We start from the raw sequence: 26,670 nt of genomic DNA on the forward strand, positions 1-26,670 counted from the left end.
TTTTTTTTGTTTGAGTCAAACTATTTTTCTGTGAAGTTTTATTTAAAGAAATTTACATTCATTTAATACCTACCAAATACTAAGTACTTGCACATAATTTAATCTTCACAACTCTTCAAGGAAGAGTTATCTCTAACTTGACAGATGGAGACGTGGAAGCTCAGAGAGTTAGGTAACTTCTCAAGTTCACAGATCTAGTAAATGAGTGGTCTGAGATTTAAATCTCTACTCTAAACCTTCCACTACACCACACTCTTCTCTTATGGCAATAGATTCCGTTAAGACTGGTAGCAGTTTTCCAGTTTCTAGGCACCATGGATGCACATCAAAGATTTACTTTTGAAGAAATAAAAAAATGTAATAGATTAGGCATGATAACTAAAAGTTTTTTGATTTTGGGAAACTGTGAGGTGGTGCTTATATGAGAAGAAAAATTAGAACTGGATAACAATGCAAGATTCTTTCCCATAACAAAGCTTGAAAAAAACTAGAAGTTCTGTGGCTTGATAGGTGTGCATTGGGTACTTGGTAAAGAATCCCTGAGTATGCAAGACAGTGGGTCATCATACTTGTCGTTTATAATGATAAACTCAAACAATTTTGTGTAATGATTCATGGGAACAATTAGATTCTCATGTTCTCCTGGAGCTGTTTGTGATACCATGTTACCAGCAAATGCAAGTGAGAAACTTACAGCAAATAGCTATAAGGAAGGGAGGGACGGTGAAGGTAGGGAGGGAGAAATACATGATAGCTGCAATTTAATTACTTGTGAAACTAGACTATTTGGTGTATATAAAAAATGTGGACATTTGGGTTAGTGGTGAAAACCTTTCCTCAGCTTTCACGTTCAATTATAATTTATAAAAATGCAAGTCCCTGTGTATGAGTTTTTTTTTTTCTATTTCGTTCCCCCAGAAGTTAGGGTACATGTAATGTTATATGGCAGTCAGATTTTAAAGGGTCGTGTGTTAAATATATACTGCTCAAGTACCTCATCTCATTTTTTTCAAGGCTGTCCTCAACACCTTTGTAATGAGACAGCTGCAGTTGTATCCGATGCTTCTGGTGTGGCCTTTCTGGTAAGAGGTGGAAGGTAGAAATTGGATCTCACGTTTCTCTAGACCTTGAAATGATTGGGCAGCAACATCCTTATTTTATCTCACAATTGTCTATGTAAGAATATAGTTAAATGTTGACCGTCTAGACTAACCAGTAAAAGCATGCTAGGGAATGCATGGATAGTTAACAACAAACAAATATATGTTAGAAAATTTACCATATAAAAACTACAGTGAACCTCTCAGCTTTGTGTGCCAATACCTTTAACTATTTCCATAAATAATTTTGTTGTCAAGCTGTTTAGAATGAGAGTCAAATGGATTAGTTAGAGGGTTGGCACCTCTCCTCTCTTCTCTCTCTTTCTCTGTTTTTTTTTTTTTTTAATAGTTGTTAACCAATAATTAAACACCTTCACCCGTAGAAGGAAGGAAAAAAATAACAAATCCTTTGACTAAGCTTAGATTAAATGAGAATCCAGAATATCTAACTGTAATATTAAAAATAGGAAGTATATACATTAGTAAAGAAAAATTCAGATGATAATTGAAAATAGTTAATAATTTATTTAATTTAGAATTACTGTTAGTTACCTTTAATTCTAATAGCATCAGCCCTGGAGTTAGACCACTTCAGTTCAAATTCTGCTTTTTGTTTTTACAAGGTGTGACTTTAGGCAAATTTTAATTTTTAAAAAAATAAATGTTTTTGTGCCTTGGTTTCCTTATCATAAAACAAGGACAATGACATTATCTAAATCCTAGAACTGTTCTGAGAACTAAATGAGGTTAATACATGTAGCAGTGCTCAGTGCAGTGACTAGTACTTTCTAAGCAACTAGTAAATACTATTCATGCATCTTTTCAGCCATCTCTCCAACATCCATCCATCCATCCATCCATCCATCCATCCATCCATCCATCTAACTTTCCAGTGTTTTTAACAACATAAATTGATGATTTTGGAGGGACTTTCTTGCCATCGAATATGTGGAACTTTTAAGGTATGAGATGAATTTTACTGGCCAGGGGTAGGAGAAGAAGAGATAGCCCTGGAAAACCAAGTTAGGTACAGAAATCTAGGGGCTTTACTTTAAATCCTCTGGTTAAATATGATACTCTAAATTTATTTCTGCCTATTCATTTAATATTTAAGTAATTGGGCAAAAAATATTTATTGAGTGTTTTCTTTATGCAAAGTATTGTACTAGGTACTTGTGGGAATACAGAGAAGCCAGGATTTTGTTCTTGCCCTTGAAAGTTTTATACTCTGGTTGGGATTACTTTTAAGAAATACAGTGATATTACACTTTTTAAAAAGATTAAGTAAGATAGTATGCATTAAGTGTGGAATGAGTGACATAAAAACAAATTTTCAGAGCACTTATTAGGAGTGATTAGAAGAGGGGTGGATCATAGTTACTTGGAATTATCTCAGTTCGTTTCCTAGTGATAAGAAAGGAGGAGAATGAGGGAAGTAGGGGGAGGCAGGCAGAACAAAGGTGGGGCTGGGGGGGCAGCAATAAGTGAAGCCTGTGTCTATCAGTCTAGTTAGAATAGAAGGTTAAAGTGTAGAATACTAGAAGATAAATTTAGAAAGATTGGTTGATTCTGAATGGAGGGTCCCGAATGCCAGAGTCAGGAGTTTGAACTTTTTTTTGTCATCAGGGGAAAGCCACCAATGTTTCTTGATCAAAAGAGTGGTTTGATGAAGGGAATAGCAGTAAGATTGATTTGGAGGGGGAGAAAATGAAATTAAGGAAACCAATTTAGAGTCTGCTGTAAGAGTCTAGGTATGAAGTGTAATAAAGCCCTACTCAGGTGATTATGAGCATGGTAAGTAGGTGTGAGCAGAAGAAATTTTCTTAAGGAAGAATTGATGGAACTTAATGACAGTCTGGCAGTGAGGAACAAGAATAAAAGAGGAGACAGATGCAGTGTCATGTTTTGAATTTGGATGATTCCGAGAATGATGCTTTTCTGGGTGTGAATGAATGAGGGAGGGTGTTGAAGAAAATAATGATGAAACTAATTTTAAGTTTGTTGAATATGACATAGCAGAGTACATCTTGGTATAAATGTCTAGCAGTCATTTGAGGACTGTTGTATTTCAGGAAGATGAGAGAGCGCTCAGTGTTGGGTATATAAATATAAAAATTATGATTTAAATATTAAGGAATGAGATGTTTGACAAAAAGAGCATAGAAGAAGGGTAATGTTTAGGTTGGCAGCATTAACATGTGAGTGGTATTTTCTGTGATTATGTATTCACCTTAAGTTTGAAAAATAAGCTGTTTGCCCATCTCTCCCTCTCTGATTTTCCCTCTTTCTTTCCAATATTAGACAATATGTAGACAATACTGATTGTGTGCTCTGTGCGGGGCACTGATGATCCAGTAAAGAACAAGACAGACACGATCTCTAATCTCATGGAATATATAGAATAAGCTTCCTTTTTAAGAAAAAAATAAAACAAAACCTTTTAATATTTTCTATTTTTCTTCCACTGGGTGTAAGCTTATGATAATATCTTTGCAAGCATTTATCTCCCTAGGAATGGAAGACATTCTATGACAACAGGTTTTTCTTTTTTCTTCCTCTTGTTGATCCTTTTTTACTATTACTATATTGTATGGAATATTCTGCAGGAGCATAATTTAGGAACGTATTAAGTTACTTATCACTGAAGTTCAAAAAACACCGATCGCATCCCCTGTGCTGGGCTGTTTTTATTTTGGTAAGCTTGTAAGTAGGGTTTCCTGGGCCAGGGTGGTGGGGAGGAAGCTTTATTCTATATTTTGAAAGTGGGCAATGTCAAGAAAAAGATCTTTTCCTAAAACAGTCTTATTTCTCAAATCCAGACTTCTTTTAATGATGTGAAATGTATCTCAAATCGCGATAAAACTTGTAACTAGAGATTGGATTTTTGTTTTCCTCTTTTTCTCTCATCTTCATTCTGCTTCTGATTAAGCCATAGAGTCAATCCAGTGTCTTCATCTCACCCTTTTCTCCACTCTTCCCTTATAAAATGGGGGTAATGGTGGAGTACGAGTGAAGAATAAGATTGATTGGCCATTTCAGATTTATAAAGGATGAAATGTCTAAATTTATATGGTAAAATTCAAGCTCAGGGAATCCTATGTTGTTGATGGTCCCTGATTCATTCCACTTGCACTCTGGTGCCGTGCTTCTTCCTCTCCTTCAACTGACCCATTTGTTATTTTGTGTGTGTGTGTGTGTGTGTGTGTGTGTGTCGGAGGATTAAAAAAGATATTGTTTAGAACAGAAGTATCGGGTAAAAATGGAATATCAGGCAATAGCTGTAAGTGGTCATATATCTGTTAAAAGGAGGACATTACTGATGAAAGAAGAAAACCCCTATGTGTGGAGTGTTTTCAGGATGGGAAAGATAGTTTTTTCCATATTGGAAGGAATGATATAAATCTGAATGTTTTAAATCTTGAGTTAGATATAAAATCACTTTACGAAAAGAGCTTTTAAAAAAGCAGTTTGTTTGGAGCAACATCTATATTTATATCTTCGGAATCTTCAGGGTATGGGAGAACCATGTCAAATTTTCAGTGCTTTAATACTAACCCAGTTTTGAGTTACTGAAATCACTTTCATAGTGGGCCAATCTGGCCACCAAATTTGGACAAGAATTCCAGATGCTGAGTGTCTCAATAATAGTTGTAGACATGTACCCTATGCTTGGTTATTTTTCTAAACTTGGATAGAGATATTAAATCAATTTTGTTAGGTAAATTTTCAACCTCAAAAATACAGGCCACTTTAGAAGACAAAAATGAAACACAACTTTTTTTTTTTTTTTTTTAAGGAGAAATTAAGACAAGAGCTTTTGAGGTTGGATCCTACCTGGTTTTTTTTCAACCTTTAGAAATGTTTCTAGGCTGGAAAGAAATCTCTTAAAGCATGGTTTTTATAATGGACGTGCTGCTGACATACACTTAACATTATCGGCCCAAATGGCAGCAATATAATTTGTAGGCCTTGTACTCTGTCTGGAAAGTTGTAGTGCTCTTACTGGTATTTGTATTCACTTTTTATGAATTGGTCTTTCGTGTTGCTTTTCATTTTAGTTTAACGTAAGACTAATAAATCTTACTGTTAAATAACAAAGATTGCATCATAGCCTTCAGTATTAAAATGCACTCCTTTTTGGGGGAAGCCAGATAGATGTGTTTACTCTGTAGAGATTTAGATTTGATTTTTTGTTTTCTTCATGGTAATTATGTTTGCACTTTGCTGATCACTAGTTGTGCATTATTACAATGGAAGGTGACAATTTGATTGTCTTCAATTGGAGAAACAAGTAATTTTATATTCACTAAGCTGTCAGGTAACACTAACTCACAGTACTAAGAGCTCCTGGCAATGCAGCTCGGCACCTATATTTAACTGCTCTGATGCTTGTGTAACCTCCGCTGAATCAGAAATACTTTGCCTGCTGGAAATGGTTTTCAGGGTTGTACAATGAGGTTTTCATTAAGTAGACAAACCGAAAATGAACTGCAAAGCCATGGTTGTTTCTCTCCTCCCCTTTCCCCTTCATCCCTCCTTTATCCCCTCCCCTTCCCTTGCCTCACCCTCCTCTTATTTGATAGGAACGTAAAATTTATACCTTATTTCATTTACGTGGAAGAGAGGAATTGCTGGATTGCTTTATTTAGCTGAAGGAAAACCTCAGAGATTAACTTCTTTATGTAGTTTTGTTCATGGTCATCACACGTGAGCCTTCATTTTTTGAAACAATCTGTCCAACATCAATTCCCATATTTCTCTTTTTTTCTGGCAATACTAAAAAGTGAAAATAGAGGTAAGAATGGAAAAGCATACAGTGACAGGTTCCTGTCCTTTCTCTCTGAGAAGTTATTGTTCTGGTTTATGATTTTTATTAATAAGTGGATAAGTTATCTTTAATTGGGCTTCTAGAGTAGTGGATAGGTTTCAAGCTGACAAAGACATGTTTGGTTTTCACTTTAAAAATTATGGTTTTCATTTCATGTGAAGAGGAGATTCAAAGTAAGCATATATAAATAAACTCATTTTGCTACTATTGTAGACAGTTTTCATTCAAGCCACATAGAGGTCTTTTGGTTGAGCTATAAAGTCATTGTGCTTGATTAAAATCCTCTAAGTTAGTGTGTATTTATAGTAGCCATTGTTTGGTTTTGCTCTTATTGTTAAGTGACTGATTTTATTTATAAATTCTGGGCCTGGCTTTCCAAAGCAAAGATCCCAACAAGTTACTGGTAGAAAAACTGTGAGAAAAATTCAGTATTACTATAAACAGAAGTATAGATAGAGGTTACATGAAGTCAAGTTGTTTTGATCTCCAGAAGAAACTGGATACTCAGAGATACATGTAACAGTTACAGGTTTTCCATAGGCAGTCAGGCAGGCCGGCTAGTCTTTAGGCTGGTTGCCTGCCTCTTCCAGCAGATACTAACCAATTAGACAGAGGTGGTTACGTGATGTAACATTATCAGGAGAAACAATTCATGAGTCAAAGCATTCCAAGACATATGAGCTCTAGTCCAAAGAACAGTCTTAAGCTATATAAAGTGACAGCAATATTGTCAGCTAAATATAAACTCTAGAAACACAAACTTTGATGACTTGAGAAGAATCTGTTCCAGGTAGTCTCTGTTTTGTAAGAACCTCAGAAGGCTTTTGGAGACAATTTTGGTGCTTTGGTGTGAAAAATTAGAAACCTTAGATAAGTCAGAATCTATTAATTTAAGCCCCTTCTTAGACATACTTCAAGGGCCTCAAGCATATTTCATTTGCCTCATCTCTCTTGATCTAACAGATAAATCAGTGAATTTTCTTCTAACAGATATTGTCTGTATATGTTACCATGTATGTTCTGAAAGAGCCACTACAAACTTTAAAAGATAGGTTTATAACTCTCCAAGGTAGCTCTGAAAGCAGTTACCTTCTTTTTCACTGAATTTTCTCAGTTACTTATTAAACAGATGAAAGAGAGAGGAAAAACCTGGCAGAAGCTGAGGGAAGTTTGGGGGTGGAGTTGGGGAGAGGAGGTAGTGCTGGATAAAATACAAAGAATCAGCAACCGTTCTCAGCCTTTACCCTAATGAAGCAGGACAAGTTTTGAGAGGGATGTCTTCATTTTAATGTCTGGAATCGGGATCCTTCCCCATCCCTCAATCCTTAAACATGGGAATTAGAGGTGCAGGAAAAATCATTCTTTGCCCTAGGCTGGGTGGACTGGCATCCCTTGTAGGGGTTCCTAAGTATTGTGCATTTTGGCAGCTGAACATATCTGTTACTCATGCTCAAAATGAGAGGCACTGTGTTATATTTTTGGAAAATTAGTTGTTTATTTCTTAGTATCAGATCAATTGCAGCATTAAATTAACAGTGAATTATCTGACAGAAGTAAGTCTACCTGGGTAGCCTGGGGCTGAGTTGCAAAAACACATGTGAATATTGGCCTGAATGTTTAATTTTTTCTTTAAGTAAACCAACTATTAAAATGTTGCCTTATGTTAAAAATTGAGCCTCTTTTGAATAAATGTAATACACCTAACAAGTGAATGCCATTTGATAATTATCTTAGAAGTAAGGAAAACATTTTAAAAAATTAGGTTAAAAATATTGTTCCAATAAATTCAGTGGCTCTTTTTGATACCTATGTAAAATCATTTTGAAATGGGTTCTTCCCAGGCAATAGTTTAAAAAAAAGTAATTTCAAGTGGTGAAGCCCTAGGAGAAAATTGTTTTAAAATAATCCTAACCTTTAAACATTTACAAATAACTGTTTCTTAAAAATAACAACAGCAGGTCAGGCTGGTTTAAAATTCTAGAGAATTTGATTTTCTGAGATAGAGGGCTTAATGTATAGATATCCATATCCTTACCATTTTATAAAGTCTTGGACCAGCTTATCTTAATTACTTGTTAAAGAACATAAAGTAAATTTACTGTCTGAATAAATTTGTGATGGCTTAAACATTCAGATTTTTTACTGGGGTTTTGGATTGAAGTAAAATAATTATCATCTTTCTAGAGATACTCCTACTGACTTCCTAGAAAACATTATCTATTACTGGAGACTTTATTTCCAACAATCTCATTCCCAAAAGTCCTAAGCCCTGAAGTTCTTCCCAATGGCCTGGCATCCTGGGAATTCACTTGATCTTCTGGGCAGAGACATTTCAAACTCGGGGAACACATGATGGGAATTTAGTTTCATGTGTCCCAAAGATATGTAATTCTCTTTGGAGGTTTTACTTGATAATAGCTATGCCCCAGAAAACCATCTTGTTTAACCAATGTGATAAGTTGACAATGTAGTTTTTCTCTCTGATTATAATGTACTCTGTGTAGTCAATACACTAGTACCATGTGAGTGTAATTTCCTCTTTTATTTTATCTCCAATGCACTGTATTATAAATAAACAGTTAAAAAAAACACCAAACAAATCTGTTGCATCTCCTTTTAAGATTGTACCACTGTAGACACTTGTTCTAGTAAAGTAGAATTGGGCGCATTTGATTGCATTTAAATTTTTCATGCTTCAGCAGTTTGGCTGGGAGCACAGTAAAGAAAAATCCCATGAGCGAGGATAGTTTAGAATAATAGAACTTGATTTTGTGTATTATAGCGGCAACATTTGCGCTGCTTTAGTTAGGGTTGTGTCAGCACTTCCATTATAAACCCCTGTTTTCAGGGGGTATAACTAGGGAGATTTTTTTTAATACAAATTAAAAAAAACAATTCATTTGAATGATTTTTAAGTTATAATAGTGCAAAAATAAAACAAAGTAAAGTCACATAGAAATTGACCATTTTCACAAGGATTTTGATTCTTTTGCTTACTAGTTTTATATGACAGCAGCTAAAGTAAGCTACAGTTCTAATACACGGTGGGGGGGTAAAAATTTTTGTAATGAAAAATTACTAAATGAGCATTAAAAATAAAAGTGAGCATCCCAGGTGACATTTTAAAACATTAACACCAAGTGCATATTTGATTTATGAGTTTCTAAAGGAGAGTAACCATGGTGCAGTGGTTATAGTGAAGGCATTACCAAAAGTCAAGTATCTTTGCAGCTTCCAGAATAGTTTAGTTGGTCTAGTAAAATGTTTTAAAAAAGGAAAGCTAAAGTAAAGAAATGAATGAGGATGTAATCAGTAAGTTGAAGGATTCTTTAATAAAGTAATTGTGTAAAAAGTAATCAGTAAATTGAATCTAATAATCAGGAAATTTAAGACTTACTTAATAAACTTTGCTTTAAAAAGTATGTGTACACATTTTCCTTTTTAAAAATACAACAAAACTACCAAACTACAACAATTAAAAACCAACCTGAAAGAAGCCAACAATTTTATCAAAAGGAAATGCCTGCAGGGGAACAATACCGCAAAATCACCTTTTTCTCTGCTAGCAACGCGTTGAGAACTGTGGTAGAGTAAACTCAAGAAATTAAATAAAATATGATACGGTAAAGTATGCTCCTTGGAACAAAAATGTTAGTTCCTTAGGTAAAGGGAAGGATTTTGAAGTTGAGTATGCCTTCCTTGGTTGTTAACTGTTATTGCCCTAACATTCCCCCTCTCCTTGTCCCCGAACGATGGTGTGAACTGAGGATGAACAGTCAAATTTAATATTGCTTTTTTTTTTTTTGGCAGCCTATCTTTTATTTGCAACCTTGATAGACATTTGTATTTGTAGGTGCAAAATAAAAGACAAATTGTGTGATGTTGTAAATAGGTAGCTTTCCTGAATGGTCACTGGAGGAATCACCAGAAGACTGTTGATGAAGTAGAGGTGAAGCCTTTCCTCACTAATTGTATTCAGCGTGTAATTTCTAAACTTCCCTCTGAATTTTGATTTTCAATTAACACTCCCCATTTGAAGATAATTTTCTATTTAATGTAATTGCAGGAAATAATTTATTGGCTGATTAAGACTGAGGGCCCAGCCTTCCTTAAGAAAACATTCTAACAAACCAGCCTTTAAACTCAACCCAGCTTTGGACAGATTTAGTCTATTTTTACAGCTGCATGGTTGTGTTTAATTAGGATTGTGCACTATTGTTCATTGGTGCAGTTTATACTTGAAATTATTCTTAAGAGACTTTTCATTTTGGGTTTTGTGTCATGATTAATTTATACTAAAGCAACAATCACAGATATTGCTATTGGAAGGAGCCAAGTCACTTTATAATAGAGGATGTTTGTTGGGGAGCTAAAGTCACACTGAGTTTTGGCTTATGACTTCCAATTGTATTTAACTGTTTTAAAAGGCAGCAGTAAATTCATTCTTTTGTTTTTAATGTGAATGATTACATTATTGGTACTGTCATTATCTGAACTATGAAAACACTCTTGTTGTTTATGGTAAACTCTGGATAAATTTGCAGACCAGTTATAATTTGTCTGGCTTTACTGTAGTATTTGCAGTGATCCCTGTACAATGAAAAACATCCTTTGGTATCACTTTCCATATGTGTATATGCATTTCTCCACGTGCTAGTTTTGATAGAAATTAGACAAGAATATACTTATCTGATTCTTTGATATAGTACTCTTTAGAACATTTATTTCTTTCTTCTCAAAGAAAATATAGACATTCTTCTGTACTTCCTTTCCCCCATTTTATTTTCTAGTATCAAGTCTAACAGATGAAATTTTATTATTTGTAGAATGATTATTATAAGTAGGTATCAGCATTTTAATATGTTTCAAAGCACTTCAAAAGCCTGTAATACTTTTATTTAGAACTGTGCATAATTAGATTAGCTGATCTTATATTAATTTTTTTCACTGTAGGATACTAAATCTGAGCCCCCTCATTAATTGTGAGAAATTTAGCATTAGCTGTTAAATCCTATGTGAAACATGGGCTGCTACATAAAAACTACTGTTTAAATTGGAATTAACTTAATTATTTTTCTTTGCACTTGATATTTCCTTCACTGCAATATTCATGAAAGCATGTGACAGATTTGTAAATTTAACTGTTAATCTCAGATTTCTAGACCCTTTAATCAGTATTTATTTGTCTGTAGAAACAGTACTAGCAAGTTAATGATTTGCTAATTTGAAAAATGCTCATGTGGTTTCCTATGTTAACTGATTTGTGCATTTTTTAAAAAATGGTATGAAATCAATTAATGTTAAAGAGCAATTAAGGTGGAGATTTTATTCCTTCGTTACACAGCAATTTTAGAGCTAAAGATGCTATAAACTGAAAACAACAAAGTTTTAGAAAAAATACTCAACTGTCTTTTCTTTTAAGTTATAAACCTCTGGTGTTTTTATTTCTAAACATTTTGTTAAGAAAATCATATTGACAAAGCACAGAATGGAGACCTTGTGCAAAATGCAGTCGATGTTTACTTGTGGGTACATAGATGAGTGTTTGGTAATTGTTTTTGCAGTTTTAAAAATATGGTGTATAGTAGGCATTTTACTATTTTCACAGTAAATGCTTTGAATTTTGTATGTACTTTCTAATATAAAATAGAGGCATAGTTATTTCATATATTTAATTCAAATGTTACAAAATTGCCCTAAGACTAATCTAACATTATCAGCCACTTGATCAATATGTCACTTAAAAGTTAAGTTGCAGTAGTTGACACATTTTGGAAATCTTTAAAAAAAGATCAGATTGACACTAAACAATGCTAGGCCCTGGCCCTCATAATACAAGGTATAAACTAAGGAGTCAAGACCAAATTTGGTTAGGACCTTCAACATGTATTATGTACTCTCCTGATTGTATTTTCTCACATAGACTTCTTTTGTTCCCACATAAAGCATAAGAGAAATTTGGATATTTCTACTTTAAAATCATCCTCCAAACTGGCTTATTTGTCAGTTCATTCACTTATTTATTTATTTTTTTCCCATTGTTAGCCATCAACCTAATTTGATAATCTAGTTGGAAGAACTGGGAGGAAAAATACACACATACGTATACTATATGTTATGAAAACTTATTCCTCAGAAATGTCCTTTGTGGATTGTTAAGGAGGAAGATGTGTAGCAATTACTAGGAAGAGGTTTGTGGAGTTGAAAGCAGAGAGGGAGAGTAGAACAGATAAGCTAAGTTCTTTTTCAAAGTGGTTTAGAGTAGCTCATAAACAACCTGAAGTTAGAGAACGTACTTTTTTTTTTCTGAATTAGTCAAATGTAAGGGATAGTTTCTTCTTCTGTCATTGACAGCCTTTTTGAATCCATGTTCTTTCCTTCTTCTGCAGAAGAATGTCTTCCAAGCAAGCCACCTCTCCATTTGCCTGTGCAGCTGATGGAGAGGAAGCGATGACCCAAGATTTGACCTCAAGGGAAAAGGAAGAGGGCGGTGATCAACATGTGGCCTCCCATTTGCCTCTGCACCCCATAATGCACAACAAACCTCACTCTGAGGAGCTACCAACACTTGTCAATACCATTCAACAAGATGCTGACTGGGACAGCGTTCTGTCGTCTCAGCAAAGAATGGTGAGCTTTTAAAATCTGGCCGCTGTCGCTAAGTGTGTCTGTTAGTGTGGCCTCATCACAAATAGGTGTTTTAGAAAAAGCTCAGAATACATATCTTAGAGTTATTTGTGTTTAGGTCGTGAAACAAGCACCATGTATATATTATTAATGTTATTAATATGCTAGTACCTGGGAAAGATTGGAAAATGGTTTGTGATTTAATTTTTGTCCATTATTAGGTCAACTTGCCAAAAGATATTTAATTTAATTCGGGGAGAGGTTTGGTTATCTTATTCTCTGAATCTCTCAATAAGGTGGTGAACTTGATAATGACACAAAATAAGTATGATCAAATAAAGTGTGGCTGTGTATTAACATTGAAATATATATTCAGCAAACATGTCTATGTGAATGAGGTCATATGGTGAATACATCTTCAGTGGGGAAATGCAGGTATTTATCATTTTTAATGGTCATTTTTGATTTATAATAAAGCTTTTCTCACTTATGTGCCTATATATTAATTTCAAAAGGACGTGCAAAGCTCCTGAGTATCATTCAATCAGACTGCGGGAGTTTTCCCTGAAGGTAGAGACATCAGATACATGCAGTATCTTAGGCAGCTTTCCCATGCAAAATTCTGTCTCTAACCATCAAAACAGAAGCCACAGTAAGTGGCATTGTCAATTTAAAGCAAAAATATCCAATTGTTTCGCATCTAGAACTGACCAAAACCTTAACGTATTTTATTAGATTAGAAATTGACAACCTGTTTTACGTTTCTTAACTTTTGGTTATGTTAATGAAAGACATTTTAAGTGGGCTGTGAGGAAAAGTTTTATTCTTTAATAAAAATAAGATCATATTTAAAAATGCCTTTACTGCTGGTAATTCTTGCTCTGTGCTTAATGTTTAATGTCAAAGACTTGATTCTATAAATTATGGAGGCAGACATTTTTCCTTTTCAGCTGATTTTGCAGACACAACTAACACTCTGCAGCAGTAGGTGAGAAGTAGGGGAAAGGAAGAAAAATAAGACTTTTCTAGACTAACTTTAGGTTCATGGGGCATTGTCATTATACAGTTAGATCCATTGGAAGATTTATTTTCCTTGCATGGAGGGGAGAGGACAGTATAAAAAGGCAAGACTAAAAGTCTGTTTTTCTGATTGAACTGAATCATTTTTGGACCTCCAAGATAGCAAGGGTGAAATAGATACCCAGTCACTGCCACGGGCTTTTTGAGAAGACAGTAAGCCCATGTTTTATTTTTATCTCATCAAATGTTTATAGAGCACCTTCTCTGGGCTCAGTATGCTACTAGGTGCTGGCTGTATTGTGGTGAAAAAATATGCAAGATTATGCTTTCCTGGAACTTATATCTAGGAGAGGAGACAGAAATTAAATAAATACACATACATAAATATATAATTAAAATTGTGATATGTGTTAGGAAGAAAAAGAACAGAATGCTATGTGAGAAATAATGGGATAAACCTAATTTAGAATAGATGGATAGGAATGCCTTCTCTGACCTAAGGATGATAGGAACAAGCCAGGCAAAGAATAGAAGAAAGAGTAAAAGTAGCAGAGGGAACAGCATGTATGAAATATTTGAGGTGAGAAAAATATAGCCGAGTATCAGGAAATGAAAGATAGTCTTTGGGGTGCCAGTTCGTTAAGCGTCTGACTCTTGGTTTCAGCTCAGGTCATGATCTTGGGGCCGTGAAATGGAGACCGGTGTCAGGCTTCAGGCTCAATGGGGAGCCTGCTTGGGATTCTCTCTCTTCCTCTCCCTCTGCCCCTCCCCTTGCTCTCTCTGAAATAAATCAATGTTAAAAAAAAAAAGATAGTTTTTGTGGCTGGAGTGTAACAAGTGAGGATGCAGTATAGCATCAGATCTGGTTGGAGAGACAGGTAGGGGCTGTATTCAACAAGACCATATATAACATTATGGAAGTGAGGTTTGATTCTAAGTGTAATGAAAAACCATTGAAGGGTTTTAGAACATTGCAGATAGATCACTCTGGCTATAGTATGAATAGATGGGAGGGAGACAAGAGTGAGAGGAGCAAGACCTGTTGGGAGCCTACTTCAGAAACCCAGGTAAGGGGCGCCTGTTGGGTCAGTCAGTTGGGTATCCATCTCTTGGTTTTGGCTCAGGTCAGGATCTCATGGGTTGTGGGATCGATTCCCCTGTCAGGCTCCGTGCTCAGCAGAGGGTCTGCTTGAGATTCTTCTTCTCCCTCTGCCCCTCCCCCCCACTCATACATGCTCTCTCTCTCTCTTTCTCACACACTCTCTCTCAAATAAATAAATAAATCTTTAAAAAAATAAAAAAGAAATCCAAGTAAGAGATGGTAGTGGTTTGGGTTAGTGTAGAGGTAGATGGGATAGAGAGAAGGGATGGGTTCAAGATCTGTTTTGCCACTTATACCAGATATAGTCATGCACAAATAAAAATAGTGAAGCTGAAAATATAGGTTGAGGCATAAATAATACCCTTCAAATTTTACTTCTTTAGAGAACATGTTACTTATTTTCCTTAGTAAAATTTGTTTGTATTTTGGCAAGTGCCAATTTGCTTCAGTGAGTCATTCTCAAAGTTTTATGTTCTAAAATTTTGTCAGAAAATAGATATTAATAATTTGCTTACCAAACTTATATTAAGAGGGATTTATGGAAGTATAAAATAGTTTAAATTTACAAATATGTTATATATTAGTATAAAAGAAATCATATTTGCTGGAAATGTTTTCAAACTTTCACTCTCTTTTGATATCAAGCACTGCTTTCCACTGGAGCCTTTGTGTATTTTGAATGTCTGGAAGCCAAAATATTTTGTTTTAACTCCCACTCTATAGTATTTCCCAGCTGTGTACTTATATGGTATAATAAAAGGATTTAACAAATGGGAAATAGCAGCTGCCTTTGGAAATTCCCTTTGTGCTCTCTTTTCATTCGATAGATTCAATAATGTGTAACAACTGTAGCATCAGACCTGTAATGACTTACACTGCAAGCATCATATCACCAGCCAATTTTTCTTTCCAGGGAAGAAAAACAATAGAAGGATTTTAGGTTTCTGGGCAGTCCTGCAAACCTACATATAGAGTGTGTTTTGTGTGTGCGCACGTATGTGTGTGTGTGTTGGGGGGGGACTTTGACTAAAGTAAAATTTAATAAACATTTTACCTCATTCTACTTTCAAATAAATATGACATCCAAAAGTATTGTTATGAAGTTAAGTGAAACTTGGTAGTTCTCTTCAATGGATCATACTCATTACCCACTGTAATTGAACCCCATAAAATAGCTGTGGAGAAATAAAATGTAAAAGTAAAAAACAAGAACAAAAATTCTACCAGCAACTATTCAGTTTCCATTGTTATTTACTTTTTGTAATGGCCTTCACTCATGGACAGTTAGAAACGGGCACCAAAAGTTTCTTACCTACTGGGTTCAGGAAGGTTTTACTTTGAAATATCAAGACCACAGAAGAGCTTTACTATAAGAGACGGTAAAGACAAAGCAGAGAAGTTCTGCTAATCCGCACTTCCTGATTAGAAAAAAAATCTTGAAATGTTGAAATTCTGATTATTTTGACGTGGTGTTCCAACAAAATATGAGACCACGCAGTTTCAAACAAAGAAAATAATTCATTATGGCATAAGCAAAGGAGAACAGAAATTTTAGAGATTGGCATTCAAAGGCCAATTTGAGATTAAGAAGTTTAGATTCTGATTTTAATTATAATTTCTTATGTTATAGATGCCAAAATGCTTGATTTCAAGTTTAGTGTGCTGTATTAATTGATAAATTCCATTTGAAGGCTCAAAAGTTAGTGTAAATAAAAATTCACCATCCTTGTTCATTACATACAACCACTACTATTTTCATTATGGTATGAGTGTACCAGTGTACCAGTACTTTCTTTTTTTCCAGAGGAATATTGACACTGACTCCTGAAATGTGTTTTTGTTCTCATTAGGACTGATTTATTAGATAGGAATAAATTCACATAATTTTTTCATGGAAAAAATGTGTAGTGTATCATTCTTTTCAATGTTAACAAGGATGAAGGAATATTTTGTGGTTATATTTAGTGACCGGCAGTATGACACTGTGTGTAATGATTATTTGCTGAAGATTACTTGAGTCTATAGTGCCTACTAAGTTCTAGGTACAGGAACTTTCTTATGCATAAGACAGTAAGGAGCCCTGCTATCATAGAACTTAGATTCTAGTAGTATGACAGACAATAAAGAAGTTTCACAGAGTGAGCCAGTTTCACACAATGATAAGTGGAATAAAGAAAATTAAATAAAATGTGATCAAGAACGACTAAACAGTCTGGAAGTGCTCTTTGAAGGGGTGACTTTTGAGTTGAGGTTTGAGAAGGAACCAACTACGCGAAAATTGGGGGAAGACACCCAGCTAGAGTTTATAGTAAGGGCAACAGCCTTTTTGGTAGGTGTATTTGAATAACAGAAAACAACAGAGTGGCTGGAATGGAGTGGGTGAGGGAGAGAATGGTATGAGATGAAATCAAGGAGGCAGGCAGGTGACAGAGACTTTGGGGTATCGTGGGCTACAGTGAGGTGTTTGGACTTTACTTCGAGTGCAAGAGGAAGCCATTGGATGATTTTAAACAAGGGACTAACATGATTTGATTTATGTTTTTTGGCTGCTATGCAGCAAACGGGTTGTGGGAGATAACAGGAGAAACAAGGACACCTAGTAGGAAAACTATGGTAGTGGTACCGGTGAGAGTTTGATGCTATGGGGGGAAGAGTGAACAGTTAGTGAGGTTATTCTTTGAGTTCCTATAGATTCTGAAGAAGGCAGGATTCACACAGAAGGTGAAGAGAATATTTTAAGCCATGTGGGCATGAATTTAGTCGTGTGGGCAGAAATTTAGTCAAGAATGAACAGGAAATGAAATTGCTAAGACCAAGGTGGGGGGAGGGAGTAGACTGACTCCTGGACAGAGAATGGTCCCATGTGAGGACAGAAGCTTTTTCCTTAAGATGGAGTTGTTTGGAGCTTCCCAGCACTGCCTACCATGTGAGGACACAATGAGAGGGTATGAGCCAGGAAGAGTGGAGGGAGGCTCTTACCAGAAGGCAAGCATGCTGGCACCTTGATCTTGGACTTTGAGCCTCTATAACTGTAAGAAATAAATTTCTGCTGTTTGTAAAAAAAAAAAAAAAAAAAGATGGAACTGTTTGCAGGTGACTTCTGGGGTAGGCCATGGGAATGTGGGCAGTGTACCAAGAGTATATCTTACAAGATCCACAAAGTGATGACAAGATTCTAAGTGAGATCTTCTATACACATGTGCATCTGTGCACTTTACATGCATGCTTATATTGATATATAATTTAAGTCAAAATGGGATTATATGCATCTGGCTTTTAATTACTAATGTAATTAAGTAAAAATAACCATACTGGACGCTGAGCCTCAGAATATCAGAGTTTATTTTAGAGACCTACTTAAATTCCCCTGAATGAATTTTATTTTTTAGAAAAGTTTTAAAAATATTTTTCACTGTAAATAAAAGCTGCCAATAATGACCTTTGTTGTAGTTGAAAGAAAACAGTAATAGGCATGTTGAGATATTTAATAAATATTAGGAATAATATTGTCTTGCTTGCAAACAATTTCTCCTTTCTGACATTTTTGCTTTTAGTCCAAAGAAGTTGCTAATCACCTCAGGAGTGTTCCATGTAGTTCACTTTGAGTCATAAAAATTCTGGTGTGAACTTTGTATTGTGACTGGTATTAAAGCTGTTGTCATTATATGATAACATAGTCCAGGAATTTTGAGTGAGGATTTAATCCTTCTCAGCCATGATTTATGTTGTGACAGAATTTTAGAAGATTTCTAATTTGGTAAGCTTTTAAAAGATTTAAAAAACTTGAGTTTTGCCAGTTTCTGGTAAGATTTAGTCATTTAAGACAGTAGGTATCACCCATATGAAATTTATTTTCTCACTTTTATTGAGACCGTGCTTTAGAAAGTGTAGTGAAGCCCACTCGTTCACCTGGACCTATTTTATAGTCTTAACACCTAAGGCAAGGCTTATGTGCATCTTTTTGGTACCTACTTGGTCTATGAAGCACTGGAAAAGAATCCATAAACTAGCAAGGTTTAGACTTCCTGGAAAATTTAGTTACCACTCCTCTCATTTTAGGATTTTGGAATTCATTCAATTTAAGTAAATTTCAAACCTAAACTTCTGGTAACAAGTGAAAAATGCCCACCTTTGTCCCCTGAGTCATGAAGCAACGTTCTCCAGGAAGCCTTGTGGGAGATTTCCCATTTCCGTAAATTTGAAACTGTATTTAGCACACAGTAGTCTCTTTTTAAACCTCTCTCAGAAATTTAATGACAGGAATGTACTTAGAATTTGAACCAAAAGGTAAAACCATATTTTATTGCATGGTGTGGGTAGTGAAATAGACAACTACTGTTGTCTAGTGTTAACACATTGATCATCTTGGTATTTCCATATTTCCTGGTTATATGTACTGTTTCATTCCTGCTATTAAAAAAAATGTAGATCTTGGGGCGCCTGGGTGGCTCAGTTGTTAAGCGTCTGCCTTCGGCTCAGGTCATGATCCTAGGGTCCTGGGATCGAGCCCCGCATCGGGCTCCCTGCTCTGCGGGGAAGCCTGCTTCTCCCTCTCCTACTTCCCCTGCTTGTGTTCCCTCTCTTGCTGTGTCTCTCTCTGTTGAATAAATAAATAAAATCTTAAAAAAAAAAGGTAGATCTTTAAAAAACTTCCCCAAATCTGGGTACTTTAAATTAAACAGAATGAATACTGGTATGCCACTTGAAAATATCTTGATGTTTGTGGAAATTGGAATTATTTTATTATTAACCTTAATGATATAATATACCTTTAAATATACTTTGTAGAAAAGTTTTCTTACCTAGCATATTATCAAAATCTTTATCAAAAGTAGAAACACTAACATGCTTTGGAATAGTTGGCTTTTTTCCCCCTTGGGCAAGAAAGAATCAGGTATGCATGCTGATTAACACACTCCAGTCATTAACATGTGATTATGTGGGCTGCATAGTGAGCACCTGCCAAAATATAAAAATCCAGTACTTTGCTACATCTGTGCAAAGACTTTTTGCATTTCTTTTGTATTTTGACAGTTCAAGGAAAATCAGGCCCTAGTATCTTTTCTTTTTCAGTGTAATAAAACTGTATATACAGAATGTTTTCAAGGAGACGAGATATGCCATGTTTATTTTTATTTTAATCTTTCAGACTGTATAAGAGCCAGTGACTGGAGTTTGCAGAGCACTGACTATAACATGAATCTCTTAACAAACTCCATGACTGGCATTCACTTACAATTTACACCATTCCTTCATGTTCATAAGGATTATCTTTTCTGGGATTCAACCAATATTCCTCTAATTTGCTTCATTTTTATGTGATATCCTTATGCTTCATAAATATTTTATTTTCATTTCTTTCACCAATATGCTGCTGGTGTGCACCTCATAGTGATGCCAGGGCTGTTCCTGTGTTTGATTTTTTCTGTCTACTATCCATATGCAAATATTCCTTCATGACCAAAGTATAGTTTGGGTTCTATAGTATTTCCAACACTTACGAAAGGTCACTTTTAAATAATTATTTAAAATAAGACTTGATTATTAATAGAAAACCTGGGATGACGTAGTCTAGCAGAACAGCTTGATTGAGCCAGGCCTGTTCCAGATAGCTTTATTTCCTTGATAGATTCAGAAGATTTTTGTTTGTTTTTTTAAGGTAGACTTCTTGTCAAATTGGTCAGTATTAATCAATGGAAGCTGATCTCATAATTTTCTGATTAAAGCCCAATAATTTTCTGATTAAAGCAGAACTCCACAGTCTATAGGTGGTTCTGGTTAATACACACTTTCTTGCATAGAATTCCTTCTTACTAAGTGGTGATCTGAGTACATCACTATAATGAAATATGATAACTGGAATAATGAAATCTGCACATTCCTGTAAGGCTTTGAAGCAACATGTAGAAAGCAATGTATATATTATATAGCATGCCGTCTTTTATGTGACTAATTTGAACTTTTCATGATTAGAATGAGATATGAATCTTAAGGTCCTTCTCTATCAGCATGAATAAGATGGTGGTGCCTATGACAGGGAACATTTTGCTTTGGAAGGAGGAAGATGGGATTGTAGTTTTCACCCCTCCTGCTCTCCTTATACTAATTTGGAGAGGGTTGCTTTCCATAAAGGCAACTTTAACATAATGAATCATTTGGAGATGACACTGAAAGGGCTCTCTTTGATTATTGAGTCAAACCACCTGCATTAAGCAGGAAAGCGCCTACTCTGTTCCTTACATGAACATATCTAATCTTTCTTGAACACATCTAATGAATGTGCCTTAATTATCTTGATATGCAAATTATCCCACTGTTTGATTGTCCTCTGCAATAAGAAGTTTTCCTTGCTTTCCAAGAGAAATGTAACCTTTTAAAAGAAGAACAACTTCAAGCCATTATTGCTTTTGTTAATATAGCTTTCAGTGTGATGACATTTATTTTTTATACTATTAACCTTTTAAGTATTATTTTGGTATTACTGCATTCCCATGACCTCTAGGCATTATTTTTCTACGTGATGCAAATTGAGTTCAATAATATATCTCTGTGTAAACCGCATCCTCGAATCCAAAGTATAAATTAGAAACCTTTGCTAATAAAATTTTACAATCAGGTAAAAATTAGAAATGAATATTTATGCATTTCATTTATCTTCTTTATATTTCATTAACATCCTAGAAAATGGGAAACCTTGTTTAATAAAATGATTGGGAATTATTTTGTAAACTTTTCTTTCATTATAATTTAACTCTGATTTATTTTCACTGCTGGTGTACTGAGTGTACCTAGAATACAATATTCTCAAGTTCATCAAACTTCTGGGAAGAAATGTGCCCTCATTTAAGCATAGATAGATTATGGTGGTATATAGAAGAGATTCATTTACCTTGGGACCCACAAAATGAGCTTTATTTTTTTTGGCAATTACTGTTACTTAGGAATTTTTTTGGTTAGCTTTAGTAGTAAATTAGTAGCTTTTTACATAAAGACTGTGTTAGCCAGGATTAAGCTAATGTTATCCATGAACAAATTGGAGTAAATTTTTGCTCTTGAATTCAGAGTTAATATGGGGCCTTCAGCTGTATTAGTTATTTTGTTCCTGGTATGCTTCTACCAAAGATACCTCTCTCATTTTTTGTTTTGTTTTGTTCTTATACTGATATATTTTGTATGTGAAGTTGATTATGGTTTATTTATTTAGCTTTTTGAAGCTGACAGTAAGATTAGAATTTAGTTGTCCTTTTGGCTGCCGTTCTCTTGGATCCATGAGGAATGACACAGTAGAGCAAGGAATGAATCCGAATCTCAGGTTTTGGGTATTTGGAAGTTAGAGAGAAAAATATAAATTCGTACCTTCCCTCCCTACCCATCCACCTCTCCTCCCCCCCGGCCCCGAGAAGAGAAAAATCATGGACTTTATGATTGTAACTGAGCCATCAATTCAAGATTGTGTGCTGCCTTCAGGTAGAGAAATACACAGCTTGCAGACATTGGGGGCACCTGAAGACAGAATTAGACTTCTTGTTGCTGCCTTGTGGTAAATTAGTGACATTTTTGTGCCTCCTTTCCCTTTTCCTGGAAATGTAAATACATATCGAGAGAGAGAGATAGAGAGATAGATAGATGCCTTATTAGCAACACAGCGTCTGAGGTATCATTTTTAGTCTCTATGTACTTGTTCTATCTTTAAAAAACTTAAGTCAGAGAGCTGGAGATGTTATTTTAAAATTTCTGGGTTACAGAGAGTTTCATGTTAAGCCATTACATGGATTTGATGTATTAGAAGGAAATTTGAAGGCTTTTGTGGTAGAGTTCTCTAAATTGGGACTTTTAGTGGGCAAGAGCCAGTGAAGAGGGAAGGTGTTTGAGTCCCCAGAGCAGTCGTGAGGGCTCAGTATGTATGACAGAGAGAGTAGTTTGTTCTCTAGTTGCTCTTCCCTGGGCCAACAAGGCCATGGAAGGACATCACTGTTAATAGAGTAGAATCCCTATTAACAAATGGATTTGATAGGCCTTGATTGGGCTCAGGTACTTCTTAAAATTAAGATTTGTGGGGCTCCTGGGTGGCTCAGTTGGTCAAGCGTCAGACTTGATTTTGGCTCAGGTCATGATCTCAGGGTCATGAGATGGAGTCCCACGTCTGGCTCTGCTCTGGGCATGGAGCTTGCTTGAGATTCTCTCTCTTCCTCTCCCTCTGCCCCTCCTCCCCCTACTGTGTGGGCACATGCTCTCTCTCTCTCTCTCTCTCAAAAAAAATGAAGATCTGTGAGATAGAAAGTGCTTACTCTGAGCTCTTTTTAATGTGACCCCAGTCTCATCATTTTTAGATAGACAACCAAGACATAGTTAATTATCATACCAATATTTGTTTCTGGGGGCTTAATTACCATCCCATTACCTTTTCCTAGTGAATCCCAAATACCTTAACTTTTTCCTAAAAGTTTTAAATCCCATTTTTTCCTAGAGCTATCCTAATACCCTTGAATGATGGTAGACCCCCTTCCCCTCCAATGACCCCAGTTTCTGTCTTGAGTTAGGGACAGGTTTCCCAGAAGCTGGATTAAATTGCATTTCAACAGACTACTTGTGTCATACTACCAGCCCTCCTCTTCCCGTTCATTCTGAGCTAGTGTCCAAAACAGGTCCCTGGTGCCTTGACTGTCCTAGTTTCAAGGCTATTTACCTGTTTTTGGTATGGGTTAGGGAGGTTTTTAAGTTCACCTCCTTTGCTTCCGCTTCATAATTCTGATGTCTGGGTTTGTCCACTATTTCAAAGTGCTCTTCATTATTCCTCATTTGGATGATAGTTATGCAAAATGGGTTCCTGGTGAGCTGACTGATACCTGGATCCAGTGATGTGTATCTAATTTAAGCATCCACCATAGCCTTCAGTTCATTTAAAGCACACTAGCTGCTTTGCTGATTATATATAAAAAATACACAGTTATTTTCATAAGTACACTGGTATCTCTCAAATGGGGAAGAAGAGAAAACAACTGTAAAGGAGGAGAGCATGAAGATAATAGACTTGACACTAGAGTAAGTAGTTATCTCATAAGAAAAGCTCTATGGAATCATTTGAGACTCTCATGCATAGAAAGTTGCTCTGTAAGAACTTGTCCAATTATACTTCTCCAACCTCTGCATAATCACACCCCTTATTCCCCAATGCCTCAAATTGTAAAAAGCAAACAAATAAACAAAAAATTCTTGATTTAGTGGAAATGTTTTCCCTGAGGTTATTTAGAGGAAGCATAATTTAGAGGAAAGGATGTTGCCTCATAGAAGGCCTATGTTTATCTCTGTCACTAATTTGCTGTGTGACCTTAGGGAAGTCACTTTATATCTTTGGACTTCAATTTCCTCATCTCAAAAAATGAAAAATCTGAACTGTAATCACCAAGTCTCTTGCTACTTTTAACTTTCTTGGCTTCAAAGTTAAAATTGTCTTAGCCCAATTCAACCTAGCCTGGTAGTGTTGTTTAAGTTGAATATCATATGGTAGTTTGAATACTAATGAATTGCCAGATGAAAGTTAACTGTCTAAAGTTGGTAGGCACAGAAATCAGCTAATAGCTGGACCTCGATAGAATGTTGTTCCATGTGTTGGTAAATTCACCATCAGGCCTGCCTGCCTTAAAGGTCTTCTTACCATTCTGTTACCAAAAAGTCATAAAATACTCTCTTCTCTGAGAAGTTAGTTAGCTAACTTGCCTGGGTAATATGGGAGGTAGGTGGAAAAGCTGTGACTTACCTACAAATTCTGGCCCAGGGAGCCTGCATTTTGTTAACTATTATACCATCTTTTTCTGCACAGGGATTCAAGTACTAGATAGGATTAAGCAATTGGATTTTTAAGGACCTTTGAATCTTGAGATTTTGATTTTATTTGTGAGGCTGATAGTGTATAGATGTGACAAAGCTTTTCTATGTGCTTGTCTTGACAGGTTTTGAGACTTTAATATTTTTTCTGTATTTTACTTCCATTTATTAAATATGGTGATGAGGACATTTTAAAAACTTACTATTGGAATTTTTTTTCCTTTGAATCAAAATAACACTTTAAAAACAATAGCTTTCATTTCTTAGACTTTAGGAATCATGACACTTTAGCAAATATTGGTAATTAATTTATATTTTGACACATCATGAATAAATTTATTGTTATTGAACAATATAATAATAGTGCAAAGTGGCATGATGTTGTTCCAATTTTGAGAATGCTATATAAATCTAACGTATTCTACCAAGTATCAGTTTTAATAAAAGAGAAAAAGAATAAAACTTTGTTTTACTATTAGACTTAATGATACTTTTATCAGGAATAATCTGTTGTTAATTAGAACCAAATTCAGTATTTTCATTTATGTAAGCTTCTTTAAACCAACGCTTTTCCTTAAAATATGTCACATTAGAGAAAAACATACTTTTTCCTCTGAGAAAGAATCTATGAATGTCAGCAATTTAGTTTTCAGCATATTAAAAAGGTTAGATTTCCTTTGTTAGCAAGAAGTAATTGGAACCTAGATTAGGTAAAGCTTTATCTGTCAGTCACCGGATAATACTGAAGTAGTATGCGTCTTATATAGCACTGTTGGCAGGTAGTTTTTGGCCCATCAAAAAAGAGTTGTTTGAAGTGGGGAATCAGAAAAAGCAGTCCATATCTAGCACTTATATAAAATATAGCTTAATATAATATATTGCAATACATGTATATATGTAATTCGTGTGATATAACTTGAATGCTTAACAGAAACTTGAAATATATAAAATGCAGTACATACGGAAGGAGGGGTGTGGAGCCGTCTGTTCTGGCAGAGAAGATTGATCACTGACATGGCTGGGTTGCTAGTACACAGTGATTTAAAATGAACAAAACCAACTTTTAGTTGGTTTTATTATTGTTTTTAATTTCTTTACAGACATCGCATCCCATTAATTCCCTTCAGTTAAAGACTACTAGGAACACACCTGTAGTTGAACAAATTGGGTTTATGACACATTACAGTAGGGAGAACACACACCACGGAGAACCATCGAATGACTCAGTAAGAGAGTGTTCAAAAGAACATTTTTAAGGATTTGGGCTTTGTTAGAGTGATTTGGGATAGGGTTTAAGGAAACGGAAGCTTGCTATAGATTGGGGGCTGTCAGAAATCAGGGAAAAACCTATAATTTGGTATCCCAATGAATCTTATCTAGAGGGAGGGTAGACTAGAATGAGGATAAAGCTGTAATTGGAAAGGCAGTATAACTAAAATGGAAAACAAAAGCAAAACCAAAATGACAGCATACAATGCAGTAAGAGTGAACACATTTAATTCAGTCTTGCTAATGCGTGAAAGAAAGGGGAAGAGAGGGTAATATTCTGTCCCTGCATCTATGTTGGGCAGCAGGTAGGGAAGTTGATTCATGTAGCTGCTTAGACAGGCCATTTCCCAGTCATTTCTCCCAGCAGCAATGACTTCCGCCTGTATATGGGTTTCAACTCTTATTATGTAGGGCAAGATTCCATTCCTGACCTATGGTCTCTGCTTGTCTCAGTTCCTGACACCTTATCTGACTTTTGCAACCCCAGCCTACAGCTCTCCCCTGCTTGCAGTTATGACTACCCGTTCATATTCCTGGTCAAGGTGCAGTTGGCAACTCAGACGAATTAGAGCGATAGTGTACTGTAGCTGCTCCAGGGCAGGATGGAGATAATCCGTATGCAGTTAGGTTAAGTGGGAATTGATAGTAAGTAGCCCTAGAAAAAGCTAGTTTTAAATGCTAAGGTTACTGGGGTTTTGTGAGGGGTGAGATCTTGATGGCATTAGTTTGGGATGACTTTATAAAGGAGGTGATTTTTGAGCACTGATATTGAAGAGAGTAATGTCATTTAGTATTTATTATTATACTTAGATGAACAAGAATAAATAAAACACCTTACAAATGGTCATCATGACTGGATTTTCAGAATTAAAAATTGAAACACAAGGCAATTGAACAAA

The 26,670-nt window shown here is 35.5% G+C and overlaps 1 protein-coding gene across 10 annotated transcripts in view; it reads left to right on the forward strand.

Annotated features, from left to right (window-relative positions):
* Positions 1–26,670, forward strand: part of SOX6 (SRY-box transcription factor 6) — a 595,827-nt gene that overhangs the window by 231,508 nt on the left and 337,649 nt on the right. For 9 of the 10 annotated variants that reach the window (XM_032426940.1, XM_032426941.1, XM_032426931.1 and 6 more), the window contains one exon: positions 12,318–12,558. In XM_032426940.1, the coding sequence (XP_032282831.1) occupies positions 12,322–12,558 (237 nt within the window). In that variant the 5' untranslated portion in view covers positions 12,318–12,321. Of the gene's footprint in view, positions 1–1,802; positions 2,063–12,317; positions 12,559–26,670 lie in introns of those variants that run through there. The other variant, XM_032426933.1, reaches the window with a different exon arrangement.

The sequence above is a fragment of the Phoca vitulina genome, unplaced genomic scaffold (assembly GCF_004348235.1).
Source record: "Phoca vitulina isolate PV1807 unplaced genomic scaffold, GSC_HSeal_1.0 scaffold36, whole genome shotgun sequence".
NCBI classification, from domain to species: Eukaryota; Metazoa; Chordata; class Mammalia; order Carnivora; family Phocidae; genus Phoca; species Phoca vitulina.